Genomic DNA, 17,259 nt, shown 5'->3' on the forward strand with positions numbered 1-17,259 from the left:
GCTGCTAGCACAGTACTAATGAGTTGGGAATTGCTGCAAGGTCAGCAATTCCAACAGGTAGCTGCTCCTCCAGAGAAAGAGGGGGCTTTCTCCTCCATCAGCAGCTACTGCGTCAGAAACTCACAGGGGAAGCTCCACCCTGTCCTACAGAGTTGCTGTGAGTCGGCATCTACTCGATGGCAATACATGAATGAGTTTTACTCTGGAGACGCCTGGCAAGGTCTAGAGAGACTTTTGTTTGTCATGGCTAGGGGCATGTAGTGGGCAGAGGCCAGGGAGGCTGCTTAGCATTGTATAGTGTGCAAGACCGGCCCTATAAAAAACACTGTCCAATCCAAAATGCCAATCGTGATGCTACCGAGGAACTCTAGTTGAGGTGGAAGAATACTAGGTCAGGAGTTAACATCTATTAGTTTTGAAAGTCAGGTGCTAGGAGAGTCAAGCCCATATTGGACTCTTCTTGGCACTTACTAGGTGCACAAAAGGCTCTCAGATTAAAGGTCTAGCTTAATTCTATACTTAGGAACACAGTGATCCTTAGATTCTCACCCTTCGGCGTGTCTCAAGTGTAGTAGAAGCTATCAGGGACAAGCCAGAGAATTATGAGAAAAAGGTACCCATATATAAATAAAACCTCTAGATGCACTGAGATCACCTCCCATATCAGTATTCTATGCATGAACCCTCTTGGTTCAACACTGTTGCCCATGAAAGTATTAGTGGATTAAGAATCAAATGGCCCATTATTGTAAGAAACAAAGATACAAATCCTAGAAGCTCTAAGTCTAAATCAGGGGTCCTCAAACTTTTTAAACAGTGGGCCAGTTCACTGTCTCTCAAACCCGTTGGAGGGCCGGACTATAGTTAAAAACAAAACTATGAACAAATTCTTATGCACACTGTACATATCTTATTTTGAAGTAAAAAAAATGGGGCAAAAACACCAGGCGGGCTGGATAAATGTTCTCAGCGGGCCGCAAGTGGCCAACAGGCCATAGTTTGAGGACGCCTGGTCTAAATGATCAACAAAGTTCTATTTAGCTTTAATATTTGACCTTTTTTTAAAAAAAATCATTTTATTAGGGGCTCAAATATTTGACTTTTTAAAGCTTATTTTTCAGATCTACATACTAATAATTCATAATGAAGGAAACACATTACTAAAAGACAATGATGAACTTTCCTCCCCCTTACCTCTGAATAATTCTTAGTACCAACATTTCGGGAGGGCTGCTGTCTTGTAGATTTAAAGGCTAGGATGAAAAAAAGATGAGATACCATTAGGTCATTCTTAAAATAACTTTTAAACATCTGTATATTTTCTATGTCCACTTTGCAGACACCATTGATGATTAATTACAAGACCATTTATATATTTTTCAATTTGAAAAGAGGTAGAATTACTTATTCAAATAACCCAATGCCTAGCTGTCAGTCTCATGAGTTGACTACAGCATTCATAAATACCCCCATACTAAAAATACTGCACAGGCAAATACCTGAAGACTACCGTCTGGCCTCCTGACTGACTGAGCTCCAGAAGTATTGATGATAAGCCTCAAAGAAGCTATATTTGTAAAGATTCTTCAGATGGTGCCCAGCTATTAAAAGATATAGGGTCTGGTGTCTTAAAGGCTTGAAGTTAAACAAGCAGCCATCTAGCAAAAAAGCAACAAAGACCACATGGAAGCAGTACACCAGCCCGTGTGATCGCAATGCGCCAAATGGAATAGGTAGAAGTTCAAAAACAAGCAATCAAACCGATGTGAAGGAGCACAGACAAAGTGACCACCCAAAACCCACCTGTAAGATCACTGATGGTCCCTTATAGAAGGGCCACGTGGAATGGATGCTATATCCAGGGTGCAGTACAACACTGATGCAGCACACAAATATGCTCTAGTTCAATATTTCCTCCCTTACTATTATGTTCTTAGATTTACCTCATCAATCTTGTGAGACCTGCGTATGTTCATTTGTATAATTAAGATCATTCGATGCATGAAATCCAAGATAGATAAATTCTTTAGAAACAATAACAGGAGTAATGGTTCCCTGAGGGTATGGGAAGACAACTGACAGACTGATAGCAATAATGATTGTATGCCCCCACTAGAGGGGAATGAATAACAGAATTGTAGGTGAACGGAAACATTGGATGGTATAAGATATGCCCCCCCAAAATAAATAAAAGAACAATAAAAGTACATAATAGGGTTCCTGGGGGATAGGGTGGGAAAAAGGGGGAGCTGATATCAAAGAGTTCAAGAAGAAAAAAAATGTTTTGAAATTGATAGCAATTGTACAATTATGCTTGATCTAATTGAATTACAGATTGTTATAGTATCTGTTTAAGAGGTCCCAATAAAATGACCCCAAAAAAGGAATGACCAAATGCAAAAAAAAGAATTCTCCAGAAAGAGCCAGTCCTCATGTCTCTCTACTTTGTAGTGTGTGACTCCTTTCCCTGTGGTGGTATTAGAAGCTAGGTGATTTCTTCACTAGGAATTCCTTTCTCTTCTACTCTGTTAGTCCTATTCCTTAACAGAAATGGGGGCGCACCAGAAGAGGAGTTCTGTTAAATAGCATACCTTCCATTCTGTTATACAACACTTTGACATCTTTAACTTTTTTCATTTTAAAAACGTGATGCTTAGCTAGCTCTTTATCCTCCCTCCTTTTTTTCCCCTCTGAGACTGAAGCCCAGAGTAAATCTCTAACAGTCAATTACAGGTTTATTTTTGCCTAGGTCTCACCAGTTTGCTAGTATACTAAAATGCATGCACACTGGCAACTGTGTAAGGTAGAAACCTGTTCGAGAAGGAAAGTTCAAATATTCCCTACTGAAATGAGTGGCAGAAAAGTGGTGAGAATGCACACCTGTCAAAGGTGGAAGACTTTGGGGACAAGGGGGAACAGCGTAATCTTCTCAAGTTCTGGCTCTCACGGATTTTACTGTCCAAAAAAAGTCTCCCCCAAGACAACCCCCAAATCAACCAAGGCACAGAGAGAAAGGAAGTCAAAAGACTAGAAAAAGTCAAACACTCAAATTATCCTTGAAAGCCAAGCATTTTCCTAGTCAGAACATCTCAGGAATATTGTAGCTACTCCTCATCTTATCATTTACGCATTTTTCCTAGTCCAGGTTCCCTCCTCAGTCAAAGGCTGAGCAGCATGCTTCCTCTCTACGCAGTACTGTCCCCACTTCCAATGCAACTCAAAAGGCTGGACAGAGGTCGGAGCAAGGCGGTGGGGCCCTGGAGACATGAGCCTCAGGCACTCTTAAGTTCTAGAAAGGAACTGACTTTCATGGCTCAATTTTTAGCCAAACAACAGACAGACCTTTAAGGAGGGGCAATAGCACTAGTATGGAAGTTACATAATTTCCTGCCAACTTGATAGATAAGTGTAGGGGTGGAGTCAATCAGGTCACAGCCTGATGGTGCCTCCTTGTGGGTGCCTCCTTCCCATGAGGATTCTGGGAAATTCTCTCTACTTCACCTTCCTATAGACAAGCCATGTGGAGACATGAGGAGATCTGAGCGAGCCATGTGGCAGAGACCTGCACCAGCCCTGTGATGCTTCTACCGCCATTGGATCCACAAGACTTTTCTCCCGTAGACCAGTGATCTTCCTGCATTCTGCATCATTGCATGTGGCTGTGTGAGTCTGAAGAGAAATTTATGAACTAGTATCAGACTTATAGGCTGATATCAGACTTACAGACTTGATCTGTACTGGGCTAGGATGTTTTCTTGATATACAATTATTTTTCAATATAAAACTCTTGCTTATACATATATGACAGTCTCTGAATTTGTTTCTCTAGTCAACCTCGTCTAACACAACTAGTGAGGTATACACAACACAAAATAATCAATTATTTGACAACAAGGTGCCTTATTTAGGAAAGAGAGGAATGGGAACAGGAGTCATAGGGAAGGAGTGGGTAAGTGAGAGGGCTGAATGGATGAGTTGGAACTATGTAAATGAAGGGTCTGCTCTGTAGACCTTCACACAGTTCACAATAAAGCATTTAAAAATAGGTGAGCTGAGGCAACAGAATGAAAAAGCCAGGGTCGTGATGCTCCCAAGGAATATTTCTGCTCATTATTTACTCACTAAATGACTCTTCAAATTATTTTGAAAGCCACAAAATAATACTCCTCTTATTTCAAGTGGACAGCTACAGAGAAATAAGTGTTTGTTAGATATTGTGTATCAGAAAAATAAGCACTGAGTCTTGTAAGGAAGGCAACATATGGTGGCGCAAAGCTCTGGTTTGACTGAAAGCCATTGACTTACTAGCTGGGTGACTATAGGCTAAGTTCCCTGGCTTCTTTACGCCTCAACTGCCTCACTTCCAAAATAAGGTAGGTTAATACTTCTTGCAGGGAAGTATTTGCAATATCCAAAAGCTAAAAATAGGTAGCCCAGGTAAACTGCATTAACAAGGGCCCAGATTTAACAGAGCCATTAAGTCAATTACAATGAGTAAAACATAGACCGATGATTTATAAAATGCTAGTACAGTGTCAGCCTTTCCATTAACACAGCTACTAGAAGAAGCTGTGGATGCAGAGGATGGTAGCTATGGTGGGAGGTGAAACGTAAAGACACTGGCTTAAGAGCTGTCTTTAAATCCCTTGGTCAAAGAGCTTTTCTGACTAACTTCAATCGAAAAAACTGGGTTGTCAACTTTTAAAATTTACAACCACTGAGTACTGGCAGTCTGATGTCTACCTTTTCTAACACACTTATCCTCATATGCCATGGAATTTTCTCTCCTAGAGTTTGATTTTTATCTTTTCAATCTTCATTTGTAACAGGAATCTAGAGGTTTGAGTCTTAAAGTTGCTTTTGCCTGAGAGTTGCAGCAAGTATAGTAGTTAGGATTCCATGGGCATTCTTTCGGCCTCACAAAACACGAATTCCAACCCAGCAGAGAATGCTGTACATTCATAGTTTAAGAAGCAGTTCCATTTATCAAATCAAGGAGACCATACTGGTGGCAATCAGATATTAGCAGAGCCATGAAATCAATTACAATGAGTAAAATATAGGCCAATGATTTATAAAGTGCCTGTATTTATATAAATTAATTGAAAATACTGTCACTAATACAAATACCAGCAATCATCTACTGCGTTCTTAATAAGTGCTATGCTCAGTACAGAATTAAAAGATAATGGAATTTTTCCATGAGCTCACTGCAGCCCCTTCATATATGCATAAGTTTATTAAGTATTTATAACTGTTCTATATCACCAACTCTATCAGTAAGGTTTACAGAACCACTATTTACACTCATTAAAGGCTTAGGTAGTGAGAAACATGTAGTTTCTCATATATCACCAACTTTATAAGTAAGGTTTACAGAACCACCATTTACACTCATTAAAGGCTTCGGTATTGAGAAACATGCAGTTTCTCATTAATCCTCAAAGTAACCGAATGAGGTAGATGAAATCATGACCCCATTTGTCAGCTGAGGACTCTCTGAAAGGCAAGCCAAAGTCTTTCTGACTAGAGGCATGCTCCACCGTGATGCGACGCGGTCGGTAAGTCAGTTACTCAGTGATTCTCAATTGCACTCACCATCTAGAATTGACATATTCCTCGAGGACGTTGATGGAGTGGCCTTTGAACTTCTGCTTTGAGTAAAAGACTCAAGACTAGTACCTAATATTAGAATAATAAGTACAATCATTATATAATCCCATCCAAAGAAAAGGTGTTTTAAAAAAATGTTAAAAACTATCAAAACGAAATTTAAATAAAGTCATGAGAGTAAATGATCAACTAGAGAGGGGGGGGTGTGCCCCCACACACAAAAAATGGAAAAAAGCTCCGCTAGGTGGAGCTTTTGTAGTATGCATTTTCCCCACTAGGCAAGCATTGAACTCTTCCGAGTTAGTGCAACCAGTGACGTTGCCTGGGAAGGTTCTCTCTGGTCACAGTGAATTTTTTCATAAGAGGTTCGCTTGAACCTCGATTTTTATGATGGCCAATTTAAGAGCACAGCATGAGCCTGCGAAATTTTGTTTCCTGCTCAGGAAAAATGCTGCAGAAACTGTTGGGATGTTGAACACAGCCTACAAGGACAATGCTGTGGGAAAGACTCAGGTGTAAGGTGGTTTTCTCGTTTCAAAAAAGGTGAAATGTCCTTAATGATAAACCTCATTCTGGATATCTGTCAACTTCCCAAACAGATGGAAATGTCGACTTTTAGTGCATTTGGAGTTCATTCTACCAGATCATACTATGAATTAAGCTTTCTATTTAAAGGTTCTGAACAGCTAAAGTAACAGTGTGCCACAAGAAAAGCCTGATTTGTGGCAGACGGGGCACTGGTTTTGCCAGAATGTGCCTGCTCACACAGCCATTTCAGTATGCCAGTATGGGGCAAAAAGGCAGCATGCCCTTCTTGTCCCACGCACCTTACTCATCTGACCTCACTTCATGAAACTTCATTTGTTTCCGTGAATGAAAAGGGACATGAAAGGACAGCGATTTGACAATGTAGAAGAGGTGAAGAAAAAAATGAGGGAGGTGCTGTCAGCCATCCAAACAGATGAGTTTTAAAATGTTTCCAAGAATGGAATCACAGATTTGACAAATGTATGAAGTGTAATGGAGAGTACTTTGAAGGTGATAAGGTTGTTTTGTAAAAAAATTTAAATGCATAGCTTTGAGAAAAAAAAATCCATTGGGGGGGTTATACCCTCGTATGTGTGTGTGTATGAAAAATCATCTAATGTCTATCTGACTTTCAAACATTTCTTAGCACACATTAGTTCAATTTGTTCCAATTCAAATCTAAGGGAAAAATTTTATAAATGAAAGATAATAAAAATAATTTTATCTAGAAGATAAAGATTTTACTCCCCGTAAATTTTTAACTAAGTCACTCTCCATTTTACCAGCTTACAATTCCTATGGGCAAATATTTGGTACAAATAACTCTAAAATACTCCCAGGGATAATTTATATAATACATAGGAAGTCATGAGATTCAGTTACTTGGATTATCCAATGACAAGAGTTGCCATGTAAAACACAAAAATGGAAATATTAATAATTGCTTTCAGAAATCAATTTGTTTGGGGAAGGTGTTTTCAAAAAGTTTTAACATAACCACTTTTGAGGCAATAGGCACTGTTTAATTTATGACAGTAACAAAAATAATTTATGCCATTTGAGGTTTTCTTCCTGCTGCCAATTGCCATCAGTTAGCTATCTTCCTGAACTCATGTTATCTCACCACAACATCCGACATGTGGGAGTAAACACGACATTAACTACATTAACTATACCGAGAGGCACGACGTATGAAACAGGCAGTGACAGTCTTAACAAAACAAACAAAAACCCTGTTAAACCCAAAGTAGCACAAATAGTTGAGCAATGATTTGACTACTGTCTCACGGGTTGGAAGTTCAAATACACCCAGACGTGTCTCGGACGTCAGGTATGGCACTGCTTCTGAAAAAACACAGCCTTGAAAACCCTATGAGGCAGTCTACTCTGCACAGTTTCCAGAATCAACGCAATGGCAACAGCCCTATATGCATACTGCCATCCTTAATCTAAGCAAAAGGTCGCCATTAAAGACCGCCTTTATGTATTATAAAAACAAACTTTAAGAAAAACCCGAAACCCGTAACCCAATTCTGACAACAGGGATGCAATCCGCTATTTCCCATTCTGCTGCCAAGTCTGGGTCTGGGCACAGAGCTAACCTCTTCTTCTCTGAGACTCTCCTCTCCAGGAGGAGGTCTGCCCTCTGGCCCCTCTTCGCCCTCGCCCCCGGGCTCTTCCTTTGCTGCCTGCTGCTGAGACGCTGTCACCAGAGTCACCAGCCATCTCTTCGGTCAGATCGATACTCATGGAGTCATCAGCACCATAGGCAGAAGCAGAGTTCTCCAACTGAGATCTGTGGGCGCGGGCCCGGCTCATAGCCTGAGACAGGGAACAGAAGGTATAGGTTAGCAGGTAACAGAGCAACCTAAAAGCATGTATGTAGCCATTCAGATGAACAAGTAATGTGCCTCTATTATTATTTTTCACTTATCCTGCTATAAAAATATAAAACATCCCTTCCCTCAACAAATTTAACATCTCCGATTTGTTGGATCATGGAGTCAATCTGATTCATAGAGTCTATAGGGCAGAATAGAACTGTCTCCGAGGGTTTCCAAGACCGTATGCTTTCACAGAGACAGGCTGTCACATCTTTCTCCTGTGGAGTGACCAGTGGGCTCCTCTACAGAGTACATACAGGCAACACCAAGGTTACAAATGAGATCCCTTCATAAGTGTGCCTTCAAGGATTTGTAGGCCAGCTGGAACAGGTGGCAGCCCATGGGCTTTATTTCTTCTCACTGCCAGTGAGTTGAGTGAGAGCTTTGGTGGCACTTTTGGGTAAGTGATAGACTGATAACAGCAAGGTGGGCGGTTCAAACCCACCAGCCGATGCACAGGAGAAACACAAAGCTATCAGCTCCCATAAAAATTTTCTGTCTCAGAAATCCAAAGAGACATTATCGACTCTGTCCCACAGTCAGTAGGAGTTGGAACCAACTCCATGGCCGTTCTCAATGTTTTAAAACCTAAGTCATGCCTTGGCCATGCAGTGAATTGGTATTATAACCATCGTATTATAGTATTATAAACGTATAGTATTTTAAGTCTTGGTAGGATACAGTGAGATAGAAACGCCCAGTCTCGGAGGCAGAAATACAAGGGAGTTTCAAAAAGTCCATGGGAAAAAATTCCATCATTTCTACAAACGTTTTGAAGCCCCATTCATACTGAGATTCCAGCAGCACCATGTGACCTTAAGTATGGATTCAGCTTTCTCCTTTGTGAAATGGGAACAGAGATAGCATCAATAAGACACCTCATAAAAAGCAGCAAGTACATGTCATTCCCCCTTTCCCTGAAGACAGTAATAAATAAAACCCAGTAGGTAATCAGTTCTGCTTTCCCCACTACATTTATTCAGGAAATGACTTGGAGATTGGGAATGGCGAGTATGGGCCTTAGTGGGTGCTGGTAGCTTTTAGTTCTGTATGAAACCAGTTGTCGGGGAGTAGATTCTGACTCATGCCACCCTACTGTGCACCCCAGGGGTTTCCAGCAGCTGATTCTTCAGCGAGCACTTGGTCTTTCCTGTCAGGGGACTCTGAGTAGATACACTGCTGATTTTTGGCCACTAGCCAAACAAAATAGTTAATACTGGCACCAATGCCAAGAACATGAACTTATGTTGTGAAGCACGGTGCTGGCAAAGAATACCAAAAGTCCATGGGCTGCTGGAAGAACACACACATCTGTCTGTCTTAGAGGAAGCACAGCCAGAACGCACCCTGAAGCGAAGATGGTGAGACTTGTCTCACGTACTTTGGACATCTTATCAGGACAGACCAGTCCTGAGAAAAGGATGCCAGGCTCGATAAAGCAGAGGATCAATAAAAATGAGAAGACACTCAACAAAAGAGATTGACACCATGGCTGCAACAATGAGCTCAAACATAAGAGCAACTGCGAGGAAGGTGCAGGACCGGACAGTGTTTACTCAGTTGTACAGTCGCTGTGCGTCGGAGCCCGTTGGAGGGCACGTAGCAGCCACTCCATGGAGTGGTTCAAGGAGTATAAGGAGACGAAATCTATGAAACCCAAAAACAGACATTGAGGTTACCCTACAGATGCTTTAAAGGAAAGCGCTACTGAGTTACTACAATGGAACCCGTGAGGGCCAAGACTTATTGCGACTGCCTTTTCTTTCCAGGTCTCCCAAGTTTTCCACCTTTGAGAGTGTAGTCTTACCCCTTTATTACCGTTTGTTTTAGTGGAAAATATTTGTTTTCCTTCTGACAAGCTTCTGCCTTACACAAGTTCTAGCTTTCACAGCTTTTACTGTATATTCTTTATTTTTTCTACAGATTTTAATCAAATGGACTCAGTGTGGGGTTTGATACTGAGGTTCTGTATCGACATGGCTAAGCCAGGATTCTCAAGGGTTTGACCTAACACAATATAATCAACTCCGATAGGATCTGCTGTGAGCAGCCACGAGGGGCTGAGACGACTGTGATGGAGTGCAACCCCCTTACTCAGCTCACAGCCCTGATGCAATGGAAAGGAAGTTTCCTAATTCCTAAATCAGTGAATGCCGTCAGGAAGCTTCCTTGCTTCTTACTGGGTCTGGACACAGCACCTGGTTCTTTGGACTTGAGTCAACAGCTACCAACAGCCCACTGACCCAGGGAGCCGTCAGCAGACCGCCGGTCTGACTCCTACTGACTTTGCATTCCTTGGATTCTGCAGTCCCGTGCCTGGCCTGCCGATCTTGGACTCACCCACCAGCCTGTGGTCTCCCTGCTCTCTAGTACCTGCACCTCTGTGAGCCAGAAGCCTCCAGCTTAACATCTGACCCACTTAACAACTTTGACAATTGTGTGAGCCATTTTTTAATAGACATTTCTCTATCTCTCACTTGATATATATTTTTGTGTATACATATATATGCATGTTTTACTTCTCTTAGAGAACCCAAACTAACATGAGTTTAATTGGTCTACAAATATAGAAAACCAAAATGTTGTAATAAGACAAAGGGGAAAAATACAATACCTGAAATGTTACTTTTCCAGCCCCTAAAATTTCACATATATTGCATGATATAACCCGGTCCCCAAAGAGCTAGTATGAAATGACAGATGGTGAAATACATCAAGAGGCACTCACAGTTTTTATCTCAAAAAAAGAAAAAAAGGAAAGCCTTTGAGCTGTCTCACAATCTCTAGTGATGGTTCAGAAGAATCCTCTTGTTTTAAGTACCCTCCACCCTCCTCACCACATTAGGCATCTTAGACCAGCGGTTCTCAACCTGTGGGTCATGACCCCTTTGGGGGGTTGTCTAATGACCCTTTCATAGGGGCCACTCGATTCAAAACAGTAGCAAAATTACAGTGATGAAGTAGCAACGAAAATAATTTTATGGTTGTGGGGGGGGGCACCCCCCACATGGGGAACTGTATTAAAGGGCTGTGGCAACAGGAAGGTTAAGAACCACTGCCTTAGACAAAAGCCAAAGAAGACACGAGCCGTGTCAGCATGCAGAGTATGTGCAGGCTGAACCAGTCAACCAAAGGCAGCTGTCTACCACCTCCTTAGCCAGCCTGGCTGTCCCCGTCCATTCCCACCCATCAAATCTAAACGGGATGACTGCTCTAGATAAACCAACCAGTTCTTTCAATGTACTGAACTGACATGTAAGCATAGAGATTTACAACAGAAAAATTACCTCTCGAACTTCATCATCTTCTTCCTGAGCATTTCTTCGTCTGCTTTCTCTGAAACAACGTACCTAGATCATAACAAAGTAAATCACAAACATGTTGCTCATTTCAATCATGTAAATAAAGAATAATGGGCTGCAAGTGATTAAGAAATACTTGGTGCTGTTAATATAAAGCTTGGGAAATTTCATTATAGTTTAATTCACGGGAGATGGATAGAGAAATCAAAATTTCCCAGTGGCTTACATTACCACTTCAGAAATGCACTCTTCAAAATAAAGACACTGGCCCTGAGCAAAATTATATTACCTGATGCCAAATGTTCCATGTCCCTGAAAAATAGTCTGTCAGAGCAGAGAGGGGGAGAAAGGGTCTAATTTGCCACAAGCATTATATTTCAGTTACAGAGCTAAAAACAAAATCTATTCTCCCGGAAGAAATGTGAACTATTTATGACGCTGCCCAGATCAGTCCTGGGCGTATGGCTGCTAAACCAGTCGGAGGCCCTCAGATCCTGGGCCCTGACGGTCCTTTCCATCAACGACCACATATGGAATGTTTACTGTCTGTGCTGACCAGTCCGGGGATTGTCAGGGAGACAGGAAGTTCTTGATTTGAATGACCCCTGCTCACAAAGCTCTTCTAAGAGAATGTTGTCGTTGGAGAGATAAAGGCCATGTATGCAGGTAACTTATTCAGCCACTATTGACTGAGAACATACTGTGTGCCAGCCACTACTATAGGAGGGGAGACTACAACCATGAATTAAACAGTAAGAAAATTCTACCCCTGGGTGGGGCAGGGAGCGGTGGGGACTGATAATAGAGTGGCAATAAATGAAAAAAAATTGTAATGTTCCTTAGGGTGTGGGGTTCGGCTTGAGACCCCTGGGTGACACAACTGGTTAAGTGATTGACGGCTCACTACTCAGCAACGCCGTCTGTGAAGACTTAGCATGAGTCACTCCTGGTGCGTTTCCATGGCCTAGGGACATGCTGAGTCCCTAGGACACAAACAGTTAAACTCCCAGGTACCGCGGAACACCTGGTGATTTGAACCCACCCAGGAACCTCAGGGGGAGCTCTGGTGGCACAGTGGGTGAAGCGTGCCCAGTGGCTCAAGGGCACCTGCCACCTTGCGAGGGAGAAGACACTGCTGTTCTGTGCTTCCGTACACGTTTCCAGTCTAGGATACCTGAGGGCGCAGTGCCACTCTGTCCTATCGGGTGGCTATGGGGCAGGGTGGACTCAGTGGCAGTGGCACTGGTTTGGTTCAGAGGCATCACAGATGACAGGCCTGATGATCTGCTTCCACAATGTCACAGCTCTGGGAAAGCCAGGGAACACTTACACTCTCACACTGGGTCAGCTGAGTCAGGAGCTACACAATGGCCACTGAACTACTTCAGGGTCTGGTTAGAGGTTTCGGGCATCCCAGAACCCATTTTTTGCAGATGGCTTCCAACCTGCACAACGGGGTGGGCAGCAGGACTATCTGAGCAAAGGGACATACAGGACTCACTGGGGATTTCTGCCTGCACCACTTAGAGGGCATCCTGTGGCCACACCTGGGAGCTGATGCTCAGACATCTTCCAGATCCCCAGGGTTTGCCTGCACTCTCTCTCTCCTGCTGTCGTATCGAGGACCTACAGCTTTCAGTAAAAGCCTGAGTGAGCATGAACAGTGGACCTTTTCTGGTTCCTCTGAAATACTAAAACCCATGAAATCTTCACAGAAGGTAATAAACATTCAGAGACAAAAACAAAGCAGGAAGCGAGGTGGAATGGTCTGGAAAATCCTCACTCAGAAAATATGAGCAAGGATTTCAGGAGGCAGGGAATGAACCATAGAAGTAACTGGGTGAAAAAACATACAAAGGCCCTGGGGCAGAAGCAGGACTGCTGTTTTTTGTGGTTTGAGACAGTGTGGCTCCGGCAGATATGAAGGTGGAGAGATAACAAGGGTCAGGCTGAATGAAACTTCAAACTGTGAAAGCTCAGACAGACAAGCAAACAAACCAAGAATGGTCTAAAGTATGCACGGTCACTGACAGACGAGTTTAGACTAGAGGGGCAGGACAAGGAGGAGGACAAGAGCAGAGCAGGGAGGCCAGAAGTGAAGTGCTGCAGGTGAGAGGTGACAATGGCTTATCCTTGGACAGTGATGGTGGTGAGAAGTGAGTCAGTGAAACCTGAGAGAGCCAGAATTCAATGGGACCACCTTGCTTGTCTGGGTCTCCCAAGTTTGCTGCGTTTTACAGAGTGCCCTCCTACCTCTTGGCTACCACGCCTTCAGGGGAGGATATCTGCCTTGTTCCTTTCTGACAAGTGTCGCCCTTCTGCTGTTTCTAGCTCTCACAGATTTTATAGACAGGATACAGGAGGCAGAACAGCTTTAATGTTTGGGGCCTGAGCAACAGAAGGAACAAGGCTTCCACTGGGTAGAGCAGGATTTGGGGCAGGGAGTGGGGATCAGAAATTAGGAGTGGAGCATGCTAAATGTTCCAGATGTCTACTTGATGCCCAGGTGAAACTGTCCAGGAGTTTGGGAGATGGTTGGGTGAGCCTTCTGAAAGTCACCACGAACAGATGGTTATTTAGAGCCAAGAGACTGAACGAGACTACAAAGGCAATGTGTGCACAGAGAAGAGGTCTAAGGACTGAGTTCTGGGGACTCCACCTTGAGAGGCTGAAGAGATAAGAGAAATCAACAATAGAAACTGAAAGAAGGTGAGGTAGAACAGAGGTAGAGTGGAGTTCTGGGAAGTCAACGAAGAAATGATTCAAGGAGTCAGGTTAAAGATCAGAATGGACATTTGACTTAGAATGAAGAGTAACGGGGCGACAAAAGCAACCCCCTGTAATGACCAAGTCAAAAGCCTCCATGGCTTAGTTAAAGAGAGCGAGAACAGAGAAGAATTTGGGGCAGCGGAATATGGAAAAGCCTGTGGAGCAATTCTACTGTAAAAAGAGAACAAGGAAATGCAGCGGCAATAACTAAAGGGAAAAGTGGGCTCGAGAGTTTCGGTTTTATTGTCTTTTAAGCTGAGAAATAACAACATATGCTTGCTAGGGTTCCACAGAGGGAAGAAAACTGTAGGAATGATTTTTTCAGAGATCACTTAGTACTTACAAGAGCTTTAAACTCACACCCGTTGCCTCTGCTTCAATCCGACTCCCAGCAGCCCCTGAGGTTTCAGAGCAAAACAACACCCCACATGGTTTCAGCGGCTATGACCTCTCAGAGGCAGGGCACCAGGCCTATCTCTGGAGGGTCCTCTGGGTGGGTGTGAACCTCCAATCTCTTAGTCAGTACCCAGTTTAACAGTGTGTGCCACTCATGGGTAACACCATCTCACTGCCACGCAGTAGATTGACTCCTAGCGACCCTGTAGGACAGGTGGAACTGCCCTGTGTGTTCGGACACGGTCACGCTGAGAGTGGAGAGCAGATGGCCACTGCTCATCTTGCAGCTCAAAGCCCAGTATGTAACCACCACACCACCAGGGCTCCCTAGCTGGTGTGTAATACCAAACAAGCTAAATCCTCACAGAGAGGAGAAATGAACATCGGAGTGAAAATAGTAGTTACACTTGCTGAGCAACCACCATGTGATATGTACGAGGCTGAGGACTTGACACTCATCCTTTAATCCTTACAACCCAAACCATCGCCACCGTCCCTGCATTGCAGATAACAGTAAGATGAGTTCCCCTATACGCACCATCTCCATTTCCCTATCTCCTGATGAAAATTTCTCTGGGTGAAGTACAGTGGAGGAGCTCTGGTGGCTCTGAGCTGGGCTGCTCACTGCCAAGTCAGCAGTTTGAAACCACTGCTGCTCCGCTAGAGAGATGAGGCTTCGTACTTCTGTTCAGTCATTGTCTCAGCAGCCACGGGGCAGTTCTACGAGGGTGGCTAAGCGACAGGAAAGACTCAGGGGCAGCCAGTTTGGTTTGGAGTTTGAGTTAAAGAGTGAAATGTTGAGCCTCCTGATGCACACGATCATACTGCTTTTCAATGAACCCTCAACAGCAGTGTTCCAATGTATTTTTTCCAAATAAAAAATATGCAGTAGTTTCTTTGGTTATCCTAGGCTGTACACCATCTTCATATGCTTATTAGTCTCTTGCCTTTCTTCTGTGAACCACCTGTCCGTGCTCTTTGCTCATTATCTTACTGAAATGTTTACTATTTTTAAAATTTTATTGGCACTTCATCCATATATCACACAGTTCAGTAGTTCAATCATATCAAGAAGAGTTGTATGATTTTACAACATTTTCTTTATCCTTGTACTCAGTTATTAGCATAATTATTTTCCAATTGTGGCAAAATATACACAACAAAACATTCTCCAATTCGACAACTTCTACGTGTATAATTCAGTGCATTGATCATACTCTTCAGGTTGTGCAGCTATTGTTGATATCCTTTTCCTTAGACCAATACAGGTTGTTCAACGTCATAAAAAAAATTTCTGCTCCTATTATTTCTATTACTTTCTCCATATCACTATCTGTTTATTTTTGTATTTGGCAGTCTGGCATTCAAAGATGTAAAGTTTCTATGTAGTAAAATCTGGAGTTTTCCCTATGTGATACTGTTTTTATGCTGAAAGAGAACCCAAGCCCATTTTTCTAGATTAAACTCAAAATAACAATCAAAGTTGACTAAAAAATTAAAATGAGCAGAAATATTCATCCTAAAAGGTTCACTTGAAACCATTTGGGGAATTGTCAAGAGAAGATACAACCTATGAGGAATAAAACTAACACCCTTCTAGATGTTTTCTAATTTAATCTTCAGTTTTATTATCCAAACTTTATAGATACAGAAGCTAAACAAATCAGAGAAATTAAACCATGGTTGATTTTTAAAAAGGAACTCCCAAACAAACAGAAAAACAGAGCTAAGTTTCAGGAAAGACTGTCAAAATAGAAATGTCCACCTCCAAATTAGTCACCTACCTCTTCATCGATTTTGTCTTCTATAGCATCGATATGACGTTCTTTAAGAAATCGCTGTGTTTTCTCCAACTGGTATTTCACCAATTCTTCTATGGCATCTTTCTCCTCCTTGTCCACAAACTCCTGTACGGCTTCACCCATCCCCCTCTCTGTTAGAAGTGAGAGCTGCACGTTCTAGAAGAGAGACACACATACAAAGGTACAGAAAACTATTCCTGAGAAAATGCTTCTCCAGAAGAAGCACACCAGCCTGCGTGATCATGAATGGTCGATGGGATCAGGGTTCAGGCATCAAAGACCCAGAACAAAAAATCCTATCAATGTGAATGAGGGGGGGTGCAGAGTGGAGACCCAAAGCCCATCCGTAGACAATTGGCTATCCCTTACAGAAGGGTCACAAGGAAAAGACAAGCCAGTCAGGGTGCAGTATAGCACCAACGAAACATACAACTTTCCTCTAGTTCTTTAATGCTCCCCCACCCCCCAGCCCTACTTTCATGACCCCAATTCTACTTTACAAATCCAGCTAGACTAGAGCATTTTTGTAAATGGTACAGATAAGAGCTGGAAGCACAGGGAATCCTGAGATAAATCTCTCAGGTCCAATAACGAGAATAGAGAACCAGGAGGGGAAGCGATCGCAATGATCTACATATAACCCATTCCTAGGGGGATAGACAACAGAAAAGAGGGTGAAGTGAGGCAGCAGTCGGAGAAAGACCTGAGGGGGAAAATTTAATAAATTATCAAGGGTTCATGAGGAAGGGAGTGGGGAAAGATGAGGAGCTGATACCAAGGGCTCAAGCAGAAGGAAAATGTTTTGAGAATGATGATGGCAACATATGTACAAATGTGCTTGATATAATGGATGTATGGATGCTAGAAGAGCTGGATGGATGGTGGCAAGAGCTGTAAGAGCCCCCATTAAAATGAATCTTTTTTAAAAAAAGAAGAAAATGCTTATCCATGAACAAGAAAAATGAT

The 17,259-nt window shown here is 42.6% G+C and overlaps 1 protein-coding gene across 1 annotated transcript in view; it reads right to left on the minus strand.

The window, feature by feature from the left end:
• Positions 1 to 545: 545 nt before the first annotated feature.
• Positions 546 to 17,259, minus strand: part of MRE11 (MRE11 homolog, double strand break repair nuclease) — a 45,199-nt gene continuing 28,485 nt past the window's right edge. Inside the window, exons 13-18 of the mRNA XM_045297728.1 lie at positions 16,276 to 16,449; positions 11,312 to 11,374; positions 7,743 to 7,962; positions 5,599 to 5,682; positions 1,195 to 1,253; positions 546 to 578 (exon numbers count right to left, since the gene is read on the minus strand). Coding sequence (XP_045153663.1) covers positions 546 to 578; positions 1,195 to 1,253; positions 5,599 to 5,682; positions 7,743 to 7,962; positions 11,312 to 11,374; positions 16,276 to 16,449 — 633 coding nt within the window. The remainder of the gene's footprint in view (positions 579 to 1,194; positions 1,254 to 5,598; positions 5,683 to 7,742; positions 7,963 to 11,311; positions 11,375 to 16,275; positions 16,450 to 17,259) is intronic.

This window comes from Echinops telfairi, unplaced genomic scaffold (assembly GCF_000313985.2).
Source record: "Echinops telfairi isolate 266 unplaced genomic scaffold, ASM31398v2 ScPeMD7_7421;HRSCAF=8459, whole genome shotgun sequence".
NCBI classification, from domain to species: Eukaryota; Metazoa; Chordata; class Mammalia; order Afrosoricida; family Tenrecidae; genus Echinops; species Echinops telfairi.